The sequence below is a fragment of the Leptidea sinapis genome, chromosome 47 (genome assembly GCF_905404315.1).
Source record: "Leptidea sinapis chromosome 47, ilLepSina1.1, whole genome shotgun sequence".
NCBI lineage: Eukaryota > Metazoa > Arthropoda > Insecta > Lepidoptera > Pieridae > Leptidea > Leptidea sinapis.
In genome coordinates, this window is record NC_066311.1 from 6,868,964 (window position 1) to 6,895,949 (window position 26,986).

At 34.8% G+C, this 26,986-nt stretch overlaps 1 protein-coding gene across 1 annotated transcript in view; it reads left to right on the forward strand.

The window, feature by feature from the left end:
* Positions 1 to 394: 394 nt before the first annotated feature.
* LOC126978099 (myb-like protein X) overlaps positions 395 to 26,986 on the forward strand; it is a 34,881-nt gene continuing 8,289 nt past the window's right edge. The window contains exons 1-4 of the mRNA XM_050826820.1: positions 395 to 2,010; positions 10,198 to 10,265; positions 23,795 to 23,953; positions 25,347 to 25,511. Coding sequence (XP_050682777.1) covers positions 456 to 2,010; positions 10,198 to 10,265; positions 23,795 to 23,953; positions 25,347 to 25,511 — 1,947 coding nt within the window. The 5' untranslated portion in view covers positions 395 to 455. The remainder of the gene's footprint in view (positions 2,011 to 10,197; positions 10,266 to 23,794; positions 23,954 to 25,346; positions 25,512 to 26,986) is intronic.

A 26,986-nucleotide genomic window follows, 5' to 3' on the forward strand; every position in this document is an offset into this window, starting at 1 on the left:
ATTCGTTGAAGTCTAAAAGTTATAAAACACGCAAATAAAAAAGAATTAGAATTTTGCAGGGTCAATTTCATAATACTAAACTTATCTTTTCTAAAGCATAGATTTTAGCAGGAAATTTTACTGTATTGATTATTTTCAAGCAATAATCGAAAGCATCAATCGAAAAGATTTCGTAACTAGATATTTATTTATTTTGGCTCGTGAAAATAAATGCACATTTGTCATATTTTCAAAACATCATTAGTTTTGTCAAAACCACTCAGCATGAATAATAGAAGGCGTGTCAATATAATTGTGTCATCGACAAAGATTGAAGAGCATTATTTTATAAACAGTAGCTATAAATAATAGTACTTAGAGCAATGCAGACAGTTTCTCCCGCGTCGCCACGCTGCTTTCGCGTGTTTATATAATAAAAGCAAGTTATGATACTATGAACATTTTCTCACATCAAAATGAAGGCATACGGCTTACTTTTGCTTCTATTTATACCTGATTGCTTCGCACTTAGTATTGGAGTGAAACCGCAAAGCAGAGACAAGAATGTGACAAAACGTGCTGCGAATGCAGATTATTTCCCGGACTGGGTTCCCTTTAAGAACAAACATGGAGATGAGCTTGGAGAATTCACACCTGTTGTGAAGGCCAAACCTAAAAAAAGACTTGCACTTCCGACGAATTTCATTTTAAAAGCGGTTGCTGAACCTCAAGGTGATGATTATTATGAGAAAGGTCAGGGCGAAAGTGACAATGAAGACTATTTTGAGAAGAAAGAATGGTCCGATGTAAATCGACCCTCTGAAGCAGTGGATCCAAGTGCTGTGCCGGTCACAGCTAATTTGTCTGACATTGATGGTATTGTTCACATAATTACTAAGCCAGTGGAAGATCCAGTTCTCAAAGCTATAAAAATGCGTAGTAAGCAGAAAAAGCAAAAACTTTCTGATTTAAACAGTGATAATAGTAAAGAAAAAGAAAACCCAAATGAAAAAGAAAATGTGAAAATAGACAAAAAAGAGCATAAATATGAAGATGAAGTAGATTATGAAGAATCGCCGTCAGAAAAACAGAAACCTGAAAAAGAAGATATAAAAGATGATGAAAATTCTCAAAGCGAAGAAAGGGAAGACAAAAAACCCCAGGTAAATGAGGAAGAGAAGCGAGAAAATGAAAAAAAGAAAGCCAAATTGCTAAGTAGCGTCGATGAACTAAAAGAAAGACATGCTCAAGAGCAGCGAGCTATTTCTGAAAGATTAAAAGAAGAGGAATTATTCAAGGAGGACTTTGAGAGAGATAGGCAGCTATCTGACCAGGAAAACGATAAGTATAGTTCAGGTTCTAAATGGAAAAAAATTAGTTCCGATTACGACGACTATGATGAAAGTGATCCCTTACTAAAAGACAAATATCAAATCAACCCAGTCAAAACCACATTATCTACTACGACAACAACTAGTATTCCAAAGAAAAAATCTAGAAATCGAAAATCAAAAAAGGCTCATGTATCGAATGGTAAGCTATCTGTATTTAGAAATCCCCAATTATATATGGTGGTTGATGATGACGAAAAAACTACAGCAAATCCAAAGGAAGTTAACCAAAAAACAACTGAAAGGTATTCATCACGCTATTCAGCCGACGATGAGAGTGTAAGAATTTCACTTGAACCTGCTGATAATAATTATAAACAAGGAGAACCGACAAAATTCTTCCCAAAAAAAAGGAAGAATAAGTTTAAAAGCAAACCAAAGAACAAACCAGTTCCCACGACGACTGCATCAACTGAAGGTTTATCCAGTGAAACTACAGCATTTGATGCTGATTATTCAGCCTCGAACACTGCACCATCAGCTTCAGATATAACATCGGATGCAGCACCATCTGCCTCCGATACAACATCGGATACAGCATCGTCTGCCTCCGATACAACACCCGCAGAAACTGATGATTCTAAGCATGCTTCGACCAATAAAAAGGAACACAAGAATGAAAATTTCGAGCACGAAAGAGGTAGTAAATTTTTCTATATTTGATTCTAAATTAATTTCAAAATTTTAACTTTCTTACGACAATTTCTGAATTTCCATTCAGAAATTGTAACCTGTAATTTATTAGCTTAGGTCTAAAAATGTCAAAGTTACACATTTAAACATTTTTCACTACTTTGGAAAAGTTGAGCTATAATGAGAAGAAGTAGCAAGAAACTCATCGGCACTCCTTTAAATATACAGATTCAGCATTTTACATATTACAAAAAAAACTCAAATATTTTGACTTACGTCGATGAGCTATATCTATACCAAATGTAGGTTTAGGTTGCCATAGCAATTTTCCTCGAAATAAGATTCATATGATATGTTGGGAACGGGAACCGGATCTGGATAGGACATATATAATCTTCAATTCCAAACTAGCTTATTATTTTTAAAAACCCTTTATCTACGCGGACGAAGTAGCCAATATCATAGCCGCCAGTATGGATGTACAAATAAAACTTTATTAGTTCTAAATTATTAGATATTTCAAATTTCGATTGCGTGTCAAAATCAAGGGAAAATAAAATAGTAGTATATCCAACAAAACTTCAAAAAATTGTTATTTAACATTTAAAATATATTCAAAACATTGACAAACAAAATTTTGATAAGCATTGCCGACTTAAAACAAAAGCAAGTTTAGTAATTCACGGATAAACGTTTACGGTTTTGTGTAGCTCTAAACATTAAAATATTTCGGAACAAATAAATGAAAATAGATGGAGCGTCTCGTGTCTTTAAATTTTGTTAATTGTAAAAAACTTCATATAGGTTTAAAACCTATTTAAAAATACATAGAAAGTTTAATAATTAAAGATTTCTCAATAATTGTGTATTTTTGTCACTTTTTAATTATGCGTGTAACTTCAAAACTATATGAATCAAAATATTTCTAATAATATAATAAAATAAATAAAAAATCATAGTACTATGATATCTATTCTGCAATTATATAATCGGGACACGGAGCTGTAAATTGACTATTTACAATTTATAAAAAAAATATATTGGAAGTTGCTAAGATAAAAAAATTACTTGGGTGAAATAGGTATGCTCAGTATAATACCTCATAACAACGCGTTTTCACAGAGATAACACGGTTGTTTGTATCCATCCAAATCATAAAACCCAAATCTGAAATAAGCAAAATATATACGTATATCTTATCTATCTGTCCCGACAGGCCTTGGTCTGTAACAAAAACTAAATATGAAAAGATTAGGTGTTTAAACAGGACGTATTTTTGAATGCTCTATCTCTTTCTATTATCAATCCTCTATTTTTCTATAGATCCATTAATTTTTATAATCACGAGAGATTATCAAATATCACGTCCTTGACTATCGTTAGTGTCTCACTAAACATTATGTACATTATACATATAGGAGTATATAACATTAAAAAATAAACTGTTCGACGTATGTTTCTTCAAAATCCATTTAAAACCAAATATTCCGCGCACAATAGATCACATTTAAAACACTTTCGAGCTCGAAAACAGTGGCAACTTTTGTACAAATTTAAACTGTTTTCGGCTTGGAACCTTATATATATTCTAAAATATGTATAACCTTAGGTGATGCCGTATACACGGGCCATGCACGTCTCTCTCGGGAAAACGTCGACCAGTGCCGGGAGAAACTTGTGTCTTCTATCGAGTCCTCTCTCGAGAAGGTCGCGGAATGGGGTAAATTGAACCTTGTCCAATTTAACCCCCAGAAGAATCAAGTTTGCGCGTTTACCACTAAAAAAAACCCCATTTGTCGTATCACCGCTCTTCGATAAGACTTCCCTTAAAGCCTCGCCTAGTATCGGAATACTGCAATCTCGAGCGATTGCCAGTTCCGTGGCCATCTGGAGGGCAAAGCCAAATTGGCTTCGAAGAAGCTGGGCGTCATCAATAGAGCACGGCAATATTTCAAGCCGGCCCACATTCTAGCGCTCTACAAAGCGCAGGTCCGGCCACACATGGAGTATTGCTGTCATCTCTGGTCTGGCGCACCCCAGTATCAGCTCGATCCATTTGACCGCGTGCAATGCAGAGCAGCTCGAATTGTCGGGGATCCAGTGCTCTGTGAACGGTTGGATCACTTTGTGTTGCGTAGAGACGCCGCTTCATTGTGTGTCTTCTACCGCATTTATCACGGGGAGTGTTCCGAAGAGCTGTTTAACCTGAATCCTGCCGCCGAATTCCACCTTCACACGACACGCCACAAGTTAGGATATCATCCCCACCATCTGGATGTGTGGCGGTCCTCCACAGTGCGGTTTTCAAGGAGCTTACTTCCACGTACTACAAAGTTGTGGAATGAGCTTCCTTCTGCGGTGTTTCCGGGACGATACGACATGGGTACCTTCAAAAAAAGCGCGTACACCTTACTTAAAGGCCGGCAACGCTCTTGTGATTCCTCTGTCGTTGAATAGAATGTGGGCGGCGGTGATCACTTAACACCAGGTTACTCGTACGCTCGTTTGTCCTGCTATACCATAAAATAAAAAAAAACCCTTTATTTTACTATTACCATAAACTTTATTTCGAAAATTGACGCTCTCATATTTCCTACGCTGCGTCTATTTTCTTCAATGGTATTGGTAAAAACTACTTTTCTATTTGCTTGAACGCATCAATACGAAACGTCATATTTACGTCATACTATATTACATGGGTGTAAGCTTCAATATTTGAAACTAGGTTTTTCAGCTACTCGATTTTCAACTCAATGCCCAATAGATAAGGTTTAGTCGTGCATGGACTACCTCAAACTCACATTATTTAGGGTCCCTTATAATGATCAGTCATGGGTGATATGGGAGAATTGAATATATTACCTAAATCCTTTCTTATAAAATATTATTATATTATTTATTTTATTAGAGGTATTTCGTAAGTTTATGTTCAGTACCCAAAAGGTGTTCAGTAACAACCAGAAAAGAACCCTGTTACTAAGATTTTTCTTCACTTATGAAGGTCAAAACTGTTTTTTACCTTTTACTGCACTTGGAAAAGGATTAGCTTTAATGAGAGGAACTTATTTTCGGTCTTTTTCTGCCTTCGTATTCAAATTCAATTTTTTTTAATTCAAAATAGGATTTAAAATCACTTTCTGAACCCGTCCGAAATCAATAACGTTCTATATGTATAGACGTATAATGAGACGTAAAATGTATAATTAAATAGCCCGAGGGTGATCGCTCCAATCCCAGACTGAGGTATCAAATCATTTATGTTATAGTAACCTTTACCACACAAACGTTTTTAAAGGGTTGAAGGGAACCGCAGCTAGTGAAATTACTGGCCTTAGGGACCTAGTACTTAATATGTCAAAGGAAAATTTTAGGATCAATCATCCTAGAGCCCTGAGTGGCACTGCATTGTAATGGGCAGGGCGTATTACTTACCGAGTTGTTCGTCTTGTAATTTTTTCTTCAGAAACTTCGAAGTGGGAGGCTCCTTTGCACAGGATGCCGGCTAGATTGTGGGTACCACAACGGCGTCTATTTCTGCCGTGAAGCAGTAATGTGTAAGCATTTTTGTGTTTCGGTCTGAAAGGCGCCATAGCTAGTGAAATTAATGGGCAAATGAGACTTAACATCTTATGTCTCAAGGTGACGAGCGAAATTTTAGTGCGGCTCAGAATTTTTGGGTTTTTCAAGAATCCTGTGCGGCACTGAGTTATAATGGGCTGGACGTATCAAATACCATCCGCTGAACGTCCCGCTCGTCACGTCCCTTACTGTCATAAAAAAAAACTTCGTTAATCAAGAGTATTTCAAAATGATCACCATGCTAACCAATTTCATAACCTATAGACCCCGGTCATTGCAACCTCGATAGTACAATTCTATGAACAATAATAGCGTTACATAACCTTCTTACATAAATCCAGTGTTTACTTATAAACGGTCACATACTTTCCGGTTTTTTGTCACAATTCAAACAAAGAGGTTCGCCTTCCTCAAAGGTGCTCTGGTAATGAATCTCGTTTTGCAACAGAACGTAAAAATGATTAAAGGAGATCATGACAGATTTCGATAAGTTTTTCGATAATGTTTGAAAATTATGACAACAGCTAGTGCCCATCAGAACTTGTACTATCATACAGGATATTTTTTTGAGAAGGGTGGTGATGGACAAGTCAGAAATTACGAGACTTAGAGGAGGGTCGTGGAAGGAGTCATGCTCGATTTATAAGAAACCTTTAACAACATATTTAGTTTCTTTTTAATTTCTCGAACTTTTAACGGAAATCGACTGATTTACAAAGACATTACATTCTGTATTATCGAACCAATGTACTCTGCTGCTTTGCAAAGAAATGTATTACTAAAAATGAAACGATAAACCAAATTTTCGGGGGGGGGATTTTGTGGTATCTTCTCTATGAGAACGCCGTTTGGCTACAGGGCGCTTTTAGGGTTTCAAGAGTTAGATATAAATCGTTGGTGAGCTGTCGAGAATGCACACGATAATTTATATTAATTGGATTAACTTAACACCATATTTATTAATTTATTAGATTATTTCAATAAATAATTGGAATTAAATAGTACGCATGTATCTTTTATAACACACACTGAGACACTGTGTACCAGTGGGAGGCTTCTTTGCACAGAATGCCGGCTAGATTATGGGTACCACAACGGCGCCTATTTCTGCCGTGAAGCAGTAATGGTGAAGCAATATTTTGTTTTGTTCAGAAGGGCGCCGTAGCTAGTGAAATTACTAGGCAAATGAGACTTAACATCTTATGTCCCTAGGTGGTAATTGTAGTGCCGCTAGTAATTTTGGTATTTTTATAGAATCCTGAGCGGCACTGCATTGTAATGGGCAGGGCGTACCAATAACCATCAGCTGAACGTCCTGCTCATCTCAACCTTTATTTTCATCAAAAAAAAAACACCAACCTCTCGGCTTAGAGTTAGGCCTAACTCATCAAATTGATCATATGTTTAAGTTTGATATCGTATTAAATATATCGTTGCATTACGTAGTACAGGATATGCCTAGTTTAGGGCAAGATAATTTGTGTAAAAGTGTGTCAATATTGTTATTATGTACGCCCCTAACTTTCAGGTTTTTAGTTCACTATCTTTACGATAATCACCGCAATCGATAGTTCCAATGTCACGGTGTAATGGAATTGTAAGCTGGGGTCGAAATTGAAAGTGTATCCGACCTGACCATAGAAAGTGAGAGTCTATGTTTTATCTGAAGATAATTCAATTTAAATGTAATTTATGATGGTGGTGCCCATTTCCTGCTGCTCTTAGGGCCATGTCAGAAACAATTTATGAATTACTAGCTGATGCCTGCGACTTCATCCGCGTAGATAAAGGGTTTTTTAAAATAATAAGCAAGTTTTGGATTGAAGATTATCTCATGTCCTATTCCAGTTCCGATTCCCGTTTTCGCTCCCGTTCCCAACATATTATATTATGAATCTTATTTCGAGGAAGATTGCTATGGCTCATCGACGTGAATTTCAGTTTTTCACAAATCCCGCGGGATTTTTCCGGGATAAAATGTGGCCTATTTCCTTTATCTCAAGCTCTAGTCTATCGCTATACCAAATTTCATCAAAATCGGTAGCTCCGGCGTAAAAGCGTAAAAAACAAACTGACATTCACATTTATAATATTAGTAGGAATATTATTTTTAAAACATCGGGTATCTGCTAGTCTGTCTCGCGAAATAATAAATAAACTAACACCAATTTTTTTCGTAATGACAACATAACGATTATAAAACCTGAATTAAGCGATATTTTACAAAAAAAAAATAATTTGAGCAATACATTTTTTCCATCAAAATCGAGGTTCATTTGTTAGCACTAAAGGGGTTCCGAAGTTCGTATCCATGGTTTTCTGTTTTAATCAAATAAATGCATGCCCATAATTGATAACTATCCATTGCGTATCAAGCCATATCAATTTACGGAGGGTTTTCTTGTAATATCTATAAATTATTTAAATATTTTTTTTTTTTTGGTTCGAGATACCAATGATCAGAATTAACATAATATTACTTATAGAAGCTCTGAGTTCTATTCATGTCGTCATGTCATATTGGAATTGGAGGCCCACGACTTCGTCTACAAATTGTAGTCTTGTTAGCAATCGGTAACTTTCCTCCCATAGTGATGTACTACTTATTCTTTTCTATCCTGTGATTTTAACACACCGATTCCAAAAATAACAATAATTATAACAACATTGTAATATTGTCGTAATAATTATGAATAGTCTAATATTTTCAACTTCATTTACTGAAGAGAACTCTAAAAATAATTTGTTTATTAAGTTGTAGAAGAATACGCAATATATTTTTTATTTTAGTGCATATTACATTTAGGATATGTTGTACTTTTGAAATGGTTGTTTTTTTGTTAAAAATTTTTTTCGATATAATAATACTAGAAAAACTTCAATCTTGTATCCACATAGGTATTTTATGTTATATTAGAAATGTTGTTAATAGAATGGATTTAAAATGAATAATACTTTCCAGCATCCATTCTAATCATCTCAATTGTTTAATGCGTCGAGATTTTACAACCGCAATGAAATTGATTAGAAAAGTTTCCACGACGGTATTTGCGTATTTATGATTCAATTTAAAGGATTAAAGTTGTTTTATTAATGATTACTTTGTTGACATTAACGAGTTCAGATAATATCAAAGTCAAAGTGAAATTTTACTACTTAGTATTGAGACATCAATACTGTCATTATTGAACAACTTATTTTATGTGATTAGTCTAACCTATATTAAAAAACGAATACCTAGAAATGAAAATGTTTAAAAAATGAAAAACGGCTTAATGTAGAAAATTGCCAATACTTTTATTGTTTTTAGAAGTTATCTCCGTTCCTCTCTACACATCGTGGCATTCGATGGAACCACTGAGAAAAGCAGTGGGCCCATTCTTCCTTAGGGGTCTCTACTATGAAATTTTCGTACTTACTGCTGTTATCTCCAGTAGACGCTGTTAATGGACGTCCCTCACGCGGATCATCATTAAGATTGCTACGTCCACGCTTAAACTCGTGAAATCAATTGTAAATTGCACGAGATGGGGCTTCATTAAGAAATGCTAATCGCAGCCTATCATAGCTTTGTTGTTGAGTAAGCCCACAACGTAAGTCATAATAAATTTTGACCGAAAATTTTCACGTGTAACAAGAGTTTTAGATTTGCCGCCAATTCACAAAAACAAATGACAAATTAATGTAATATACTACATTAGGTTACCTAAGAGTTTTGAGTTTTAGAGAGAGAAATTGAAATTAAAAAAGTATTCAATAGCAATGTTTGTAACTGGCCAGTTCTAAACATTTCACGTATGTCGTTGTGCCACCACCCAAACTGCTGAACCGATCAATAAATAACACTTATACCATAAGAAGCGTAATTACTACAGTATGTTGGTTGGGTACAACTTATCCGAAACCTATTTATATATATTGTATTGACTTAGAACCTATTTGTAATACAAATAATTCAGTCAGACATTTCATTACATGCTTAATTTATATGACAAAACAACATCTGACGGGTCAGCACTTCTAATAATATAGATATTTTTAACCAAATCAGTGAATCCTACCATTTATTTATTTATTATAGACAGAATATTGCGGGTTCCATATAACACTACAATATTCAAAAATGCTTCTAATATATGACTTATACAAAACCTTGATGCAATTCAAGTCAGAAAAGGGGCTACTCACGCGCAAGATGAAGCATAAACTTTTATATGACTTACATACAGTCAGTAGTATCTATGTGTTCTCCAAATATTAGCTTTTCATCCAGAAGTACTCCTAAATCTTTGACTACATGTTTTTTATCAATTTGGTGCCATTAACATTCTTTTATTTTTTTGTTGTAACTTAAGTTGAAAGGTTGAATAGGTACTACTAGCATCACCGTACATTGATTAAAAAAATATAATATGCTATAATATATAAGATAAAATTACGTTAATTTAAAAGTGGCAATAGTGTACCTATAGCTTAACTAATTTACACTTAAAATGTAATATGTATAATTTACATTAATAATTATTGTAGATGTCGTTACGTGGATAAAATATTTTTGACTTATGAGGCAAATATTTACAATTTATATTAATAAAATCTTTACATTTTTTAAAAGGTGGTGGGAAGAAACATGATTCGGAGTATTCGGAGGAGCACCATGAGGAAGGGAAGAAGGCTTATGAGGTAAATTAATTGTATTATCAAAAAATTTCGAACTTTATATGCGCGGGTAATCATAGTCTTCCACTAAGATTTACATAATTACTAAACATGTGTTTGCTTCTACACGAGGCACTTAAGGAGCTATTTTTTTCAATCAAATTTAATCAAAATAAATTTTCAAGAATAACCTTATAATAAAACATACGTAGATGCCTAAGTCTTAAAAAAATGGTCTAATGAACTCAGTTTATTGAGTATAATTCAATTAATTAGACAAAAAAAAAGACCAGGGCAACATAACTTTGACTTTTTATTTTGTACCAAAAATACTCTGTAATGGTGCTTTCTCTAAACAGAGACTTATTAAGAGTACAAAAAAGATCGATTTCTGACTATAAGAGATAAGAGTGTGGGACACTTATAAGAATCCCAGCTATTGTCGTGGAAGACTGAAATACCATGTCCCATCTTGAATTAATCCACTCTACGATAAAAGACGCCAGCTATAATAATAGTAAAATTTAATAAAGAACTCAGCAGAGACAAAAAAATATTAGCATTACCTACTTCAAATAATTCAAGTTTCCTTTCAATTATTAATTAATAATTAAAATTATTAATTGGTTTTGTATAACTGTGAGTTGTATGAAGCCATATCAAACGCTTTGGATAGATCAAGAAAACAGCCTGATACTGTAGAGTTATACTTTTAAATATTATTTTTACTCACGGTTTGCTATAGGCACAGTATTACAGATTTTAGCATACAGATTTTCATATAATTCTATCTATATATTAAGTTAACTTTATATTAAGTACCTACAGCATCAAAAAGATTTCTAGATAATAGTTGTCAACGATATTGGCCTATTTTTACTCTAGTCCGCTAGATCACCAGTTTTGTTTTTGAATATGGGCATTACCAATGTACACACCATTTCAGACGGCATTTAACTATGAGCTATGGTAGTGTTATATAGTATGAACAGTACCCTTGTCACAAGCGAACCAGCAAATTTAAGAAGCTCATTACCTAATCTGCCATGCCCAGGAGACTTACCTCTTGTCATTGATTTCATTTGAAAACCAGGACCTGAGAGGCCTCAACAGAGTTTATCAAAGCCTCCCAAGGATATTATCAGGTTCAAAAATACAATTGATGGAAATGGATAGCAGACTACAAGAGGATAAATAAAAAATGTATTGAGTGTCCTCACTGCGATAACAGTGTGCTTCAATAACACGCTTTTTTACCAAATAGTAAATAGTAGACATATTATGTATACATATGAGTACATATACGTATATTTACATATGTCTACTGTGCTATTAGTGCTATTTACTATTTTATTATTATATATATCTACGAAATTAGAAGAAGTTAGGAAATCCAGTATTTCCTTAATCGTCATTTGATATTTTACAACCCAGAAGAAATTGTATTAAGAACTATTTTTGATTTGCTTAACTATTTTATTCTTCTGTGGTCCTAGTCATCAGCTAAAGCCCTTCACTTAATAAAATAAAAATTTATGGCCATTTTTATAATTTTCACATGGAGTAGGATAATATATTAATTCTCCTAATAAAATAACTAAATAATTACTCAAATGGTAGGCCATCTTTTCCGTCTGATGTATAAAATCTTTAATATCCCATAAGCCCATGTTTATCTGAATTCACGTTCTATATTTTATGAAACACAATATAATGTGATTCCTCACGCACACCCTTGATATAACTCGGCTAATAATAGCCGCCTCCCATGGTTTCCCATGACGCTATGATCCCTAAACTCTAAACCGCCCACGGTGTTACTGATAATAGAATCTCCAAGTTATAGTAAGTAAATCATAAATATAATATAGGGTTTAATTATATTATCGTGGGAATGAAAATAGCTACAAACTACGTCAAACTAAAAATATAATATAATGCTCCCCAATCTTATTGTAAATTATGATTAATAATAGATTTTTATACTTCATAATATATTATTCTAAATAACATTAAATTCTGCTTCCATATTTAAAAACACCAACAACAACAGCTGTCAAAAGTGACATTTAATAAGATGGCGGTATTTCATTTTATTAACACGTTGCTTAGAATTGGGAAATTTAGTCTCGCTTTATTAAATAACAAATCTATTATGAAACAAACTATATAAAAACACCAATTTTTTTTAAATGAAATACTTTTAAAGGATTAAAACGCGTATAATTGTAGCTGTAGAAGTAGTTGTTATAAGATACGAAATATATAATGATTCCAATTAATTGAATGTTATTATATTAAGAGTACTTATCGCAACCCTGCTGCAAGACATCCAGCTATCAAGAAGACGCCCTTGAGACCAAAAAAGGGATATTATGACCGATTAGTGAGTGTGTGTGTTGTCGATAAAATTGTTATCTCACCTTATGTGTCTTTATGTTATGCATTTTGAAGGCCGCAACGATCAAAGCACATTCATTCCTATCGGATCGTTAAGGCTTTTAACCTGTTATTAATTTCACTGTTATTAATAGTTAAAATATGTTTGTATTAATTATTCTTTAATTATTAATACTTTGCTCTGTTAAAGATTGAGCGATGAAGGTAGATGGAAAAGTTCTACTCCGGCTAATATAACATAACCTCTATAATTAACTAAAATAACCAAATATCGAACAATTGTGGTAAAAGGTTTTAACATATTAAACTATATATATTTGTAATGGTAACCGCGTTAAGCTCCACGCGATAACACAAGACAGGCGGCCATCTTAGTGACGCTATAGTGATGTCAGATCCAGACATACACTGCCCCTCACTTTCCTCACTGTAACCGTTATTGTGTATGATTCTTATAAACAGTTACTCGATAGTAGATTATAGAAAACATTCGCGTAACTGCAGACATAAAGTTCCTCGATGGATGTTTAGTAAAAAAAATATTAATTTTTACGTACTGCAGCTGCATATATGAATACGCCAGGTCATATAATAAAGAAATGAGTATGTCTTAAACTCAACAGGTTAACACGATTCCAAAGCACTGAAAAAGGCATTCAATAACAGAAACGCAAATGAAGCCCTATCATTGAGCAGGAAAAACCTATGCATACTTACCAGGATGCTAACTGGGCACTGTCGCCTAAACAAGCACCTCGTGATCGGAATAAAAAACGAAAAAACTTACAGATTTTGCCTTGAGCCCGATGAAACGCCTCTCCGAGCGAGTGCCACTTATGCTTAAGCGTAACACCATCCTTGGTGACTATACCCTACTCCCAGGTTCTGTTTATAATACTCGCATCAAGAAGATACTGTGGCTCGTAAATGCGGCAGAGCATGACTACGAGCTGTATGGATGAGTGGCGAACACAAAAATTTAATTCTGGATTCGGTGTTACTACTTAGGACTCATTAGGAGTAGACAAATAGCCACCCTCTCCAAATAATAATAATAATAATGTATTCGACGTTGTATACACAGGTGATGCAAGTGGATATTCTTTGTGATCATTTTTTGTCATTTTGAAAGAACATCTGCAACAAAATACCTGACTTTGATTAAAGGCCCTTGGGTGCCATATAACTATCATAATTCTTGTATTTGTAGTATAACTTACTAGTTCTTTTGTCTATATTATTTTTCTATATATAACTTTTCTGGATTCTGTTACCGGAGGGTAACCAATGGATCCCTGATATATATATACACGAATAAATTAGAAATAGCGTAGATAATTATTGCTATATACTTCATTTTAAATATCAGTAGTTAACATAAAAAGCACTTGTCGATGAAAATTGTAACATTTGATTGATGTATATTCAAAATTTTTACAGTTGGATTATATAGCGTAACATACCAGTTACGCGTTGTTTTACGTCTGCCGTTCCGATCAATACTAAATCACTACTTAGTTGCTGGTAGTCAGTAAGTCACATGTGACGTAGTTTGCGCGGCAAAGCCACTTCTACAAACTTTTTATTTAGATTTCTATGTGAAAACATTTCCTAATCAGTAAAAGTACTAATAGGCGTTGCCTGTACTATAGGTGCAACACAACGATATACATACTAAACATACATGAATACGTATAAACATCAATGACTCGAAAACAAATATCGTTATATTCGTAATATAAATGTTTTCACCAACCGACATTTGAACCCGGGACCTCTATATAGTGGGCTGGGTCACTAACCACTGGGCTATATGGGTCGTCAGATACCGAATGCTTGTTTTTTAATAAAAAAAAACATCTCTTCTGATGAGGAGAATTCATCTTCTATTGTCTCCTACTAATATCTTCCCTTTCTTGGCGTGCGTCCGTGCAGAATAGGATGTCGCTTTGCCGACTCAATAGCTGACTGGCTTACCCTGCATGTTTCAGTATGAAAACTCTCTCTGTTATCTCTACTTAAACATTTTATTGAGATAAAACCTTTAGTTGCGAATGCAACGGGCAACTACTAGCATAACATAATTAACTAATTCCAACATTTACACTAACGGCCTTACAAATAAAATTGACATAAAGTTATAACTAAGCATAAACCAAGAATATGTAAAATGTTTACAACTAGGCATTTTGCTTACGAATGCTTTGTTCGGACGTATAACGTTTCCCGCGTATATTTACAGCTTGTCATTCGGAAAAATTCAGAATTATCATTGTATTGACAGTGTTGTCAACGACATTGTAATCATTTTGCATTTTCTTTGTTTATCATCAGTTATAACTTTATACCAAGTTTATTTGTAAGGCCGCTAGAGTTAACTGTACGATATTGTATAATATATTAAAATAAATATTTGGTGAGAGTGAAGAGATCGCCGACAAAGCACTACCGCACTTCTGTGGCTTCGGCAAGCTTCAAATAATTGCGGTACTTCGGACTGTGCATTTCATTTAATTATTATGATATACCTTACTTGCAGAAGAGTTCGTTTAATTACAAATTACTAAATAAAGTTTCTATGAGATGTAAAATATGTTATTTAATTTGTACGTTACTGTCTGAATTCGGTTGAAGAGTTTTTTTTGAGTTGCCAAAAATTTCCTACATGCTATTTTAGGCAGCCAAGATTTAGAAAAGTTTTTGCAATTTTAATTATGAATCCCTACTAATATTATAAAAGTGATACACTCACTTTTGTTTTGTTGTTACGCTTTTTTCGCCGGAGCTACAGTACCGATTTTGATGAATTACATTTTATCGGAAAAATCCATGGCTACCGCGGGATTTAGGATTTTGAAATTCACGTCAATGAGCTTTAACTATACCAATAGTATGTGTAGTTTGCCACAGCAATCTTACTCGTAATAAGATCATTTTATATGTTGGGAACGGGAGAGAAAAGAAGCGCCGGAACTGGAATAGGAGATGAGGTAATCTTCAATTGCAAACTTGCCTATTATTTTTAAAAACCTACGCAGACGAAGTCGCGGGTATCAGCTAGTTATAATATATAATATGTAGGTATTGAATACGCCCAATTTTTTTTTGAAATTGGGACCAATTTCATATATTACAAAGAATATATCTCTTTCAGACTTGAGCTAAGACAGTCCAATGCAAAAGTCAAGCTCGCGTTTTGTCATACTCAGCTAAGACTTACGTTGTTTTTTATGAAAATAAGGGACGAGACGAGCAGGACGTTCTGCTGATGGTAATTGATACGCCCTGCCTTTTATAATGCAGTGCCACTTAGGATTCTTGAAAAACCCAAAAATTCTGAAATGCACTAATATTGCGCTCGTCACCTTGGGACATAAGATGTTAATTTTCTCGAGTAATTTCACTAGCTACGGCAGACCAAAACTGCCTTCAAACCGAAACACAGTAATGTTTACACATTATTGCTTCACGGCAGAAATAGGCGCCGTTGTGGCACTCATAATCTAGCCAGCAGTGACACAGGGCAAAGGAGCCTCCCACTGATAAGTAAAGTCTTAGCATAATTTAGTACGCCTTATAGATCTCAGTCTTAGATTGATGAATAAAAATCTTCAGCGTGCCGTCATCCATTGTACGAAAAGTTTATTGTTGATTTGTACAATGGCCGCGTTAGACAAAATACTAAATAGAAAACTAAAACAAAGTATTCAATGTTATGTAACAATTACATAGATGGAACAATGCTTGTTTAACATGGGGCTTACGTCTATCAGTGTGGGATTTTAAAGTGAATTATTAAATCGCCTCAAACGTTTTTGTCCATTTAGCGCTTGTCGCATTACAGCCGACCGCGGAGAAGGGGTGAATTTGAATCATTAATTTCAGAAACTGTTTTCATGTCTGTTTGGTCGAATTGTGTAAGGCGTCAGATTTATGCTCCCAAGATGTAGCGTTCGAACCCCGTGCACCTGACAAAGGTTTTTTTTTACATTATTTTTATTTTATGAATAAGCATAATATGTATTCTTAATTTTTTTTTTTGGTTGCTGATTTTAATGTCATTTTGTGAAAAAAGTTTCACTTGTATCGTAATTTCATAAATCGATACAAAAGCTTTTTATTTCAAATCAAATGAAGTCATTTATTTGCATAGATTGAGTGGGTACATTGGTGTTATATTTCATAGGTATATCTAATTGTAGTATCGCAATTTATTGGATAGGATACTAAATGATAAACATTTAGTATCCTATCCAATTATTTTATTAATTAGATGTTATAATTAAGGAATCACGGGGCGGTTAATTTAAAGTGAGTATATTTATTAGAAAAAATTGTCAGAGTTAAAGGACAGAGGTCTGTCGTACATCGAAGTTACGTAGGACCTGCCCGCTTGAGTCCCATACAATTATATCTTACTTACTACCTAGGTTCTCACCCCCCATTAGTCATACTTCGTTCTTACACTCTCAGTACTTATGATGTACATTTTTGCCACGAGACAAAACCATACTTCCCACGCTTTCTAAAATATCTTAACTAAACATCTGTTATTTGGGAATTTTTCTCAAGCCCTTTATTTACAACCTTTTGAAAACAATACTTACTGCTAAGTACAAAGGTGCAATAAAGCAATAAAATAGAAAACTTAAATCTAAAAATGACCATTCCACATAGGTGACTAACAATCTGCCTGGTAGGCGTGCAAAAATAATAATTTATAATTCTAAGTTTACTACTCTAAGTTTACAGTGAAAACATACAACATAAAACCACATTATTCATAAAAGTGTACGGTCTACTATCCTTCATAATATTATTAAAATGTGAAAAATAAAAAATGTTTACTAAAAATGTCAACTTTAAATATTTAACTTATTCTGATGACTATAGATTCATGTCTGTTAAATACTCTTGAACTGAATAATATTTCTTCATCATTAAATTATTATTAATATTTAAATTTTGATCCGCTAATGATCCTTATGTAGTATCATGTAGTTTATTATACAGTTGAGGAGAGCTGTATTAAATATACTTTTACCAAAAGTGCCGTTGTATGCTGCGTGAAACATATTTTATTTTTTCTGTGTTTACTATCAGAGTATCTTAATAGTTGATCATTTGTTCTAATGAATACTAGCACTTCATATATATACAAGCACGGGAAAGTAAGTATTTTAAATTTATCAAAATATGGTTTACAGGGATCAGTGGGGCTTAAATGAAATATAGCTCTTATACATTTTTTCTGACATTTAAAGACTCTATTCTTATCTGTGGAATTTCCCCAAAATATGATGTGACATATGCGTTAAAAGCTACTAACATTGCGGCCTGGTTTTCTACTTTAGACAACACGTGCAATGCATATGAAAATCTATTTATCTTCATGCACAAATTTTCAATATGAGTTTTCCAATTTAGGCAATAATCAATATGTAAGCCTAAAAATTTTGTTTGTCTTATTTCAGGTATTATTTATGCCTTATTAGCTTGTATCCTTAGATTAAGGATTGGTCTCCGCTGCGCTCCGGCTCTCTAGGCTACAGAAAATCAAATAGGTGACATTTTATCCCAACATTTCTAAAACGAGCTCCTGAGAGCGGGATACAAATTTACCATGTATGAAATCAAAGGCAGAAACTAGTATGAATATATTTAAATCGGTCAAAATTTACTTACATCCGTATCTATCCCTACTAATATTGTAAACGTGAATGTGAGGTTGTTTGTTACGCTTTTACACTGGAGCTACAGAACCGATTTTGATGAAATTCGGTACAGCGATAGACTAGAGCTTGGGAAAGAACATAGGTTACTTTTTATCCCGGAGAAATCCATGCTTCCCGCGGGATTTATAAAAAACTGAAATTCACTTCGATGAGCTATAACTATACCAACAGTAGGTTTAGTTTGCCATAGTAATCTTCCTCGAAATAAGATTTATATAATATGTTAGGAAAGGGAGCGAAAACGGGAACCGGAACTGGAATAGGTCATGAGATAATCTTGATTTCCAAACTTGTTTATTGTTTTTTAAAACAATAAGCAGCGTCATCTACGCGGATGAAGTCGCAGGCATCAGCTATTATGTATGTAAAAGTATAGTAAATCAATATAAATATTAGGTATTGTCTGAACTCATGTTCAGACAGGACAAACCGCAGAATTTGATTAGTCGTCGTAGAAGCGCGACGCTTTCACTTATCAATTTTCATATAAATTACGGTCGCTAGAAAGTTCAGACCAAAATGACCATTACTATTGGTCGTATTCTGAGCTGTTGTAAGTCGACTTTTAATCGAATATATTTTTGAAGTGACATCTTCTTTTGCCGCGTTGGGAAATTTTTGGTAGGGGAAAAACTCATTGGTTCAGGTCACCGACATGCTCATGACTGGCGAACGCGATAAATAAATAACTAAAAAAAAATATACTCGTATAAATAGAGACCTTTTGGTTGGCTGAAATCTCGTGAGTTAGCATCACCGAAATGCTTATAGCAGTATATCTGTAGCTATACAGCTTAAGTATTGTACAACATTAGTGCTGTGTAAATCTTATAAGTAAAATTGAATGGATTTAGTGATAAATTCAATGTCTATGTACGGTACCTTCAAAAAAAGCGTACACCATTCTAAAAGGCCGGCAACGGCCCTATGATTCCTCTTGTGTTGCAAGAGAATGTAGGCAGCGGTGATCAATTAACATTAGGTGACCCGTATGTTCAGTTGTCCTCTCCCCTTCTATAAAATAGTTCTATTTAATATTAATTTACGATCGAGAACACTTAGTTTAGCTACACAAAGTTTACAAGTCAATTATAACCATGCAACCGTACAACTGACGAACTGCGTAACTTAATTAAGCTCCAACATCTGATAATACTTAATCTGGACTTCACAATTTCGTGAATAATTTAACCGGTGGTGGATTATTCCTATTGCAATAAACTTAATTGACGCTTAGATTAATATCATTGGTAGGTATCAAAGAGGATGTAATTACTACGTAATAAAGCGGAACTGCCTGACAGCCGTTCCCAATATTCACTCTATCTCTTACTTGAGATAAAAATCTTAACTATCGTTGACTTTTCTGTTCCAATAAACTTATCGACGGTAACTCACCTTACACGTACACGCTGTCTGTCAATGGGAAAACGTATAGCTTACCAGCGATAGAAGTTTGTATGGAAATTGCAATTCGCGCGTCTCAATATAAGGCGATAAGAATGACTTTTCGGGTATATTGGGACAGCTTCAGATTATTGACAGTAAGTAAAAATTATGTTTAGTATGAAACGTGCAGTTAATTGACATAAGCTTGAAATAGTAATTAAAGTAATATGGCGACGACGAAGTATAGTCCGGCCAAGTTTGAAAGCGAACTGTTGTTTAAAACTTAGTGGATTTTGGCGATCTCCATTTTTTACAAGGTTTATATATAGCTGTCATCTGTCAATCTACCAATCACTGCACGTTTCATACAATCGCTTTTTTCTTAGAGAGTTTCGCTAGGCTATAGATATATAGGTTACTTTCATGTTATATTATTTACATTTTCTAATAATGACGTATAAATTATAATTTTCTAATTATTTGAGGTGAAAAAGTGTATTTTGAAGTACCTACTTTCTATAAACTGTTTTGATTTGATTTGATTTGATATATTTTTCATTAGTCTTACAATATTATTATTTTGATAGCTTTACAATCAGAGTAGGAGTGATACACAGGATGTAATCATTAAAGTGTGAACAGGGGATTTATTTTTTTAATGTTAATAAGGGACGAGACGAGCAGGATGTAAGAGCCTCCCACTGGATAATTTTTATCTCACATCACACAAATTAATTTACAAAGTTGTATTAAACACTTAAATTAAAACATAACAATATCGCTTAAAGTTAAGTAATATTTGTGAAAATATATAATAATAAGAGTACAATCAAGAATCATCCGAAAATGGACACCGCTCACCTTATGCTGTAGCAATGAGACAAACCTGCGCTGTGGTTTAGACACTTTTGAAAAATTTTAAGATACTCACAGGATAACACATACTTAAAACGAAAACCTACCCCAATAAATTATGCATAGAAAATACAATATTGAAAAATAAACAAAGAAAAATTTACCAATATAAAAGATACAAAATATGCAAAAGTTGAAAACAAATCTCGTACACAACAAAAAGAATAAACGTTGCGATTAAAATATAATATATATAATCATATATTTTGTTTTACATGGGCTTAATACTAAAGTATTAGCTTGGACCGCACATGAATTCGCTTCAGATCACTATTCAATTTATTTATTGCGTCGGTAGTGTTTACTGATCGAAATGAGATGTATAGTTTTATGTTGTCTGCGTCGTATGTGAAAACTACAATGCTTTATAATGTTCGATACGTCAGCAGTATATAGAATGAAAAGCAAAGGCCCCAAAATTGAGCCCTGTGAAATTCCTCTACTTAATTGTACTGACTCTGTCAGCAATGGGTATCCATTATCATCTCGCAGCTGAACACGCTGATTAAGGGGACTGAGATAGCTGGAGCACAATTTCACTGTGTCAGGTTTGACACTATAAGCACTCATCATAGATCTGTAGATGAAGCCACAACCTGAGAGTTGAACAAAGCATACAAGATCTTATGAGGATACGTCACTCGAACGGTTAGCTCACTTGGGTGAGCACTGGCACGGAACGCCAGAAGTCGTGGGTTCGAGCCCCGCATCGTTCATAAAATTTTGTTTTCAAATTTTATTTGTGTATTAATCCAAGAAGTAAGGGTTATCACTTTAAAAACATAACAAATTGTTTAGATTTACAAGAGCCAGATCTCAAGTCAATTTCTTATATGCAAATATTGGGTTTGAGCAGGTTATCAACTGTAAACTAGATCCTGTAGATGAAGGCAAAACCTGAGAGTTGAACAAGGCATACAAGATTTTATGACGATACGTCACTCGAACGGTTAGCTCAGTTGGGAGAGCACTGGCACGGAACGCTAGAGGTTCGAGTCCCGCATCGTTCATAAAATTTTGTTTTCCAATTTTATTAATTTGATATCCGGATATTAGTAGATGTAAATAAATAATGGATTAATAAATTTAGTATTAAATGTAAAACTAAAATAGTTCTATTAAAGGAGAAGCTCTATTTTGTAAATTAAAATTCGATCAGGCATCGGTAGTGAAAAAAATATTTACATATGAAAAGGGTCTTCCTACATCATATATAATTATTTGTTTTTGACACACACACAAACACAAACACACGCACTCACAGTAGTTAGTTAATAGTTTTAGAAGTTATTTTGTAAAAATACATTCATACGAGTGAAAATTTCGGGAATCAAGGAAGTGACACAACATTACTATTTAAAAATGTATGTATTGCTTTTCGAAGTATTCTCCGCGAAATTTGACACATTTTTCTATACGATGGAATCAATCATTGAAGCAACCATTCCATTCGGAAGTTGGGGTCTCCAAAATGGCCGTTTTGTAGGCGTCCACAGCTTCTTCAGGTGATGAAAATCTCTGACCACGCAATTTATTCTTTATTTTAGGGAAAGTATAATCATTAGGGCTTAGGTCGGGGCTGTACGGCGAATGGTCTAATAATTCTATGTTTTCTTGCTCTAAAATCTCTTTTGTTCTGTTCGCGGTGTGAGTACTCGCACTGTCGTGATGGAGGATGATGCGGCGGTTGCAGTTCTCTTTACGAAGTTCAGAAACGACCCGTGGCAAACAAATGCTAGCATACCATTCTGCATTAACCGTTCTTTGTCCCTCAAGAGGAATAGTCGCAACATGGCCGGTTTTGGAGACAAACGTGGACACCATTTTTTTTGCAATACTCCGTGAACGAACAATTTTTGTTCACTTTAACTCATTTTCGATCACCCAAACTCGTGACTGGTTTTTTGTTTCGGGTTCGTACGCGTATATACAGGATTCGTCACCTGATACGATGTTGTATACAGCATTTGAGGATCCTGCGTGGAATCTATCGAGAGTTCTGACGCACCAAGTAACGCGAGCCGCTTTTTGCTCTTCACAGAGTAAATGCTTCGAAAGTCATAATAAATCATCGCTCTAGAATTTTCTCGAGTCAATTCCATTTTCTCAACGACAAGTTTGACAAGACCTTGTGACAAGACCGAGAATCTTTTTTTAAATAAATAAAAGGTATTCGATTTTTAAAACCAAGGAGTTTTCAATTAAAAAGATTTGAATATGTCAGGAACAGTGGAAATATTCCATTCCCGATACTTTTAGTGCAGCCTATGTATTTTAAATTTTATAAATTATTATCTTTAGTGTTATCTCCGCTAAGGTTCACAAAATCTCTTTCACAATGACTCGCATAGGCGAGTAACGATGGTTCCAGGTATGGTTGTGTCAATACGTAATTAATGAAAAGATTAGTGTCGATCTATCTTTCCAGTAAAAGATAGATTGTAAAAATAGAGCTAAGAAATAAGAAACATTTCCTTCAAAATTTCAAGTCAAGGTTAAGAAAGTTGTGGATCTTCGAAACTTTCAAGTGCGATAATCTCAAAAGACATTTTTTAGACTGACTTTATTATCGCTCTAAAAGCACGAATATTTTAATACGTCTAATCTTTTACTTCAACTTCTGGCAGAGAATACTCTAAGAGCGCTTTCGCACTACGTCCGATCCGAATACGATTCGTACCCGTGAAAACACGGACTATTTGTATGGTAGTTTACGCACTAGATCCGGCTTCCGTCATCCGATTTCTTTACCCGTTAGAAATTGTTCAAAGACTACACCGGATCATGTTTTCACGGACACGGATCGGATTCGAATCGGACGTAGTGAGAAAGTGCTCTTAGAGTATTCTCTGCCAGAAGTCGAAGTATAAGATTAGACGTATTAAAATATTCGTGCCTTTAGAGCTCTTGGGAGTTTGCTCTAAGGGAGTTTCCCTTAGAGCATTTGGAATAATTTTCTATTTGTGGCTTTTTTGTCATGTTGATTTAGTATTTTAATCAGATTTTAATGCCACTGACTAAAATATATCTATAATAGAGTCCAATAAACTTGAGTCTTATAGACTTTTGAAAAGTTATGTAAAAGAAATTTTAATTAATCTTCTTATTTGTCAGGGCCACCACGAAGATACTAAAACCAGTAAAGGACACCACGATAAAGAGAATCACCACAAAAAATACAAAGACGAAGGTGGGATCGATAAAGAACATCACGAAGAGAAGGAGCACTATGGCGGCCACCATCACGAGGAACACGGGAAGAAACATGCTAAGGTGAGCTAATTCTGGTGAACCTACAAATAAATAAATATTTTGTATTTAATAATTATTTCTTAAAGTTATCTATTGGAATGCGAGAACTTCAATAATTCTTGATCAAATGAATTGAATTAAACATAGTTTGAAAGCTTATGTTTGTGATGTAAAATAGACAAATACTTATGAATAGTTTAAACAACTTATAACTATAGCGCAAATACGATTTTAGATGCGCCATATAATGTCAATTTCCTATGTTGTTGCTGTGTGACCACTTAATTGCGTACAAAGTATTTGCACGAGTCACCTAGTGAACAGACTAGACACTTTTTTTTATTAAAATAAGGGACGGATGACATTCAGCTGATGGTAATTGATATGCCCTGACCGTTACAATGCAGTGCCGCTCGGGATGTAATATCACTAGCTACGGCGCCCTTCAGACCGAAACAAAATAATATTTACACATTACTGCTCCACAGCAGAATAATCTAGCCGGCATCCTGTGCAAATAAGCCTCCCGCAGTTCAATATGAGTAGGTATGTTATTTTACAACAATGGCCATATCATCATTGTAAATTTCAGTTGCACATAACTTCATCGTTGGATGATAACATTCTAAGATGCGGCGTCAATTTATAAATGCAATTTTCAGTTGTGTCGTTGTCTCAGAATAATGATAATTTTCTTAACTTTGTAGGGAAACCTTAAACTCTGTTCTTTTACTCTGTCCCTTAGGTTTTACTTGAAAGGTGTTATGAAAGTAATTTCAGGAAAAAAACAAAGAAAGGTATAGGCCGACCGTTTATCTGAGTCCTCACCTGCGGGGTACAGGGGCGCGGTGGTATGACGACAAAGGGGACTGAGACAGGTGCGGGCGGCGGGGGCGCTTAGTGAGATATACACGAAATGAGCGATTACAAAAATTCGCCCGGTCCGGTTCCAGATAAACGGTCGGCCTATAGTAGATGGTTGATTTAATAAGAAAAAAAAAATTTTTTGACATTCATATCTGTCATTTCCGTGACCTACATAAAATGATTTTTATTTGATTTGTTATCAGTCGTTTTAACAGCTACTCCTTCTACAGGATGCCGGGTAGATTATGGGTACCACAACGGCGCCTATTTCTGCCGTGAAGCAGTAATGTGTAAGCATTACTGTGTTTCAGTCTGAAGGGCGCCGTAGCTAGTGAAGTTACTGGGCAAAGGAGACTTAACACCTTATGTCTCAAGGTGACGGGCACAGTTGTGGTGCCGCTCAGAATTATTGGTATTTTTCAAGAACTCTGCGCGGCATTGTATTGTAATGGACAGGGCGTATCAATTTCTATCAGCTGAACATCCTGTTCGTCTCGTCCCTTATTTTCATAAAAATTCTATCACTCTTATCTAATTATATTTCTAGTATGAAGAGTCAGGGAAACATTCAAAAGGACACAGCACAAAAGGTAGCCACGACATACACAAAAAGGAAGAATACGAAAAGAGGGTTGAATTCTTCGAGGAAGATGGCGATTCAGACGAAGAAGAAATGCACGGAGCTCACCACAGCGAAAAGGAACACAAATCGGTAGGATGCATCATCTCCTATATCTTTCTCATCTCTAGCATTTGCATAACATCACTGTCCAGGTAAATTATGATTATTATTTCGATTATTCCGGATGTCACTTTAGCAATCATTTTGGTAATTACAATTTAAGTTACAGGCAACGTCGGCTTCATTCAAAACTCTTAATAAGGTTGATTGTATTTAACACCATTGCTTGAATCAGTTAATAGTACATGTTCATTAAGTATATTTAAAAAATTTGGAGCATTGTTGCAGAGATTGTCAATATCTTATATTCAAATATTTTGTTATACTAGACTGCTGATGTGTGTTGGAGTGGTCGTTTTCGCTATACATTACTAAATTCGGCCTCACATTTAGTACTGTTCTATCCTCTGGGCGGGTGCTCCCCAGTACCAGCTTCTTCCATTTGACCGCATACAACGAAGAGCGGCTCGAATCATCGACGATCAAGTCATCTCCAATCGGCTTGATTCTTTGGCATTGCGTAGAGATGTGGGTTCTCTCTACATCCTCTACCGCATTTATCACGGGGAGTGCTCAGTGGAGCTGTTCGGGTTGATTCCAGAGTCCGAATTCCACCATCGGACATTTCGTGCAAAGTACCACCCGCATCACGTTGACGTCTGGCATTCCACGCGTTTTCTTTTTGCCTCGCAAAGCCACATTGTGGAATCAATTACCGGCTGCGGTGTTCCCGAACAGAGACGACCTTCAAGAAAAAAACATACTCCCACGTTAAAGGCCGGCAACGCATTTCTTGATACCTGATGTTGCGGATGTCCATGAGCAGTTGCTCCCCATCCCGTGAGCCTCTTGCCCGTTTGACCCGTCTTATATATTAAAAAAAATATAACTCGAAATAAGAAACTCTTTTTTGGGTCCAAGGAATGTGGTTTTGACCAGAATTAATGAAGGTTGGTTATGTTCCAGCATTCTGAGCATCAATAGGGCCACATGTTGTTTAAAGTTTAAGGGCGGTTGTGCAATGTGCCATATCATTCACTCCTCACCACTTAATATAGAATATAATAGTATTTTTCGTTTAGTAAAAATGTTTAATATTTAAATTCGGCTACAGTATTTAAGTTCACAAATGGCAATGAGAATACTCAAATACACTTGCACCCAGGGTCGTAAGTTCTTAAAAAATGGCCGTGATAATCGGCCCTACTTTCACAATACTTACAGAGTTTGAAGTTATAAGAAAATCGATTAGCAGTGGATAGTTATTGTTGTATAATTTCACTCATTAAAAAAAAAAGTGTGTGCAATTAACACGTGGTAGAAGTGAAACCTTCAAAAATTTTGCCTTCAAGATAATGAGCCGAATATAAAATTTCGGAAAGAGGATAGTTATTGTAAGTTTTAGTAATGATGATAGTGATACAAAGTTTGATAATTATTTTACATTTTATTCGTATATATTTCATAGATTTACTCAGACTCAGAGACTCCAAAAACTCATTCAA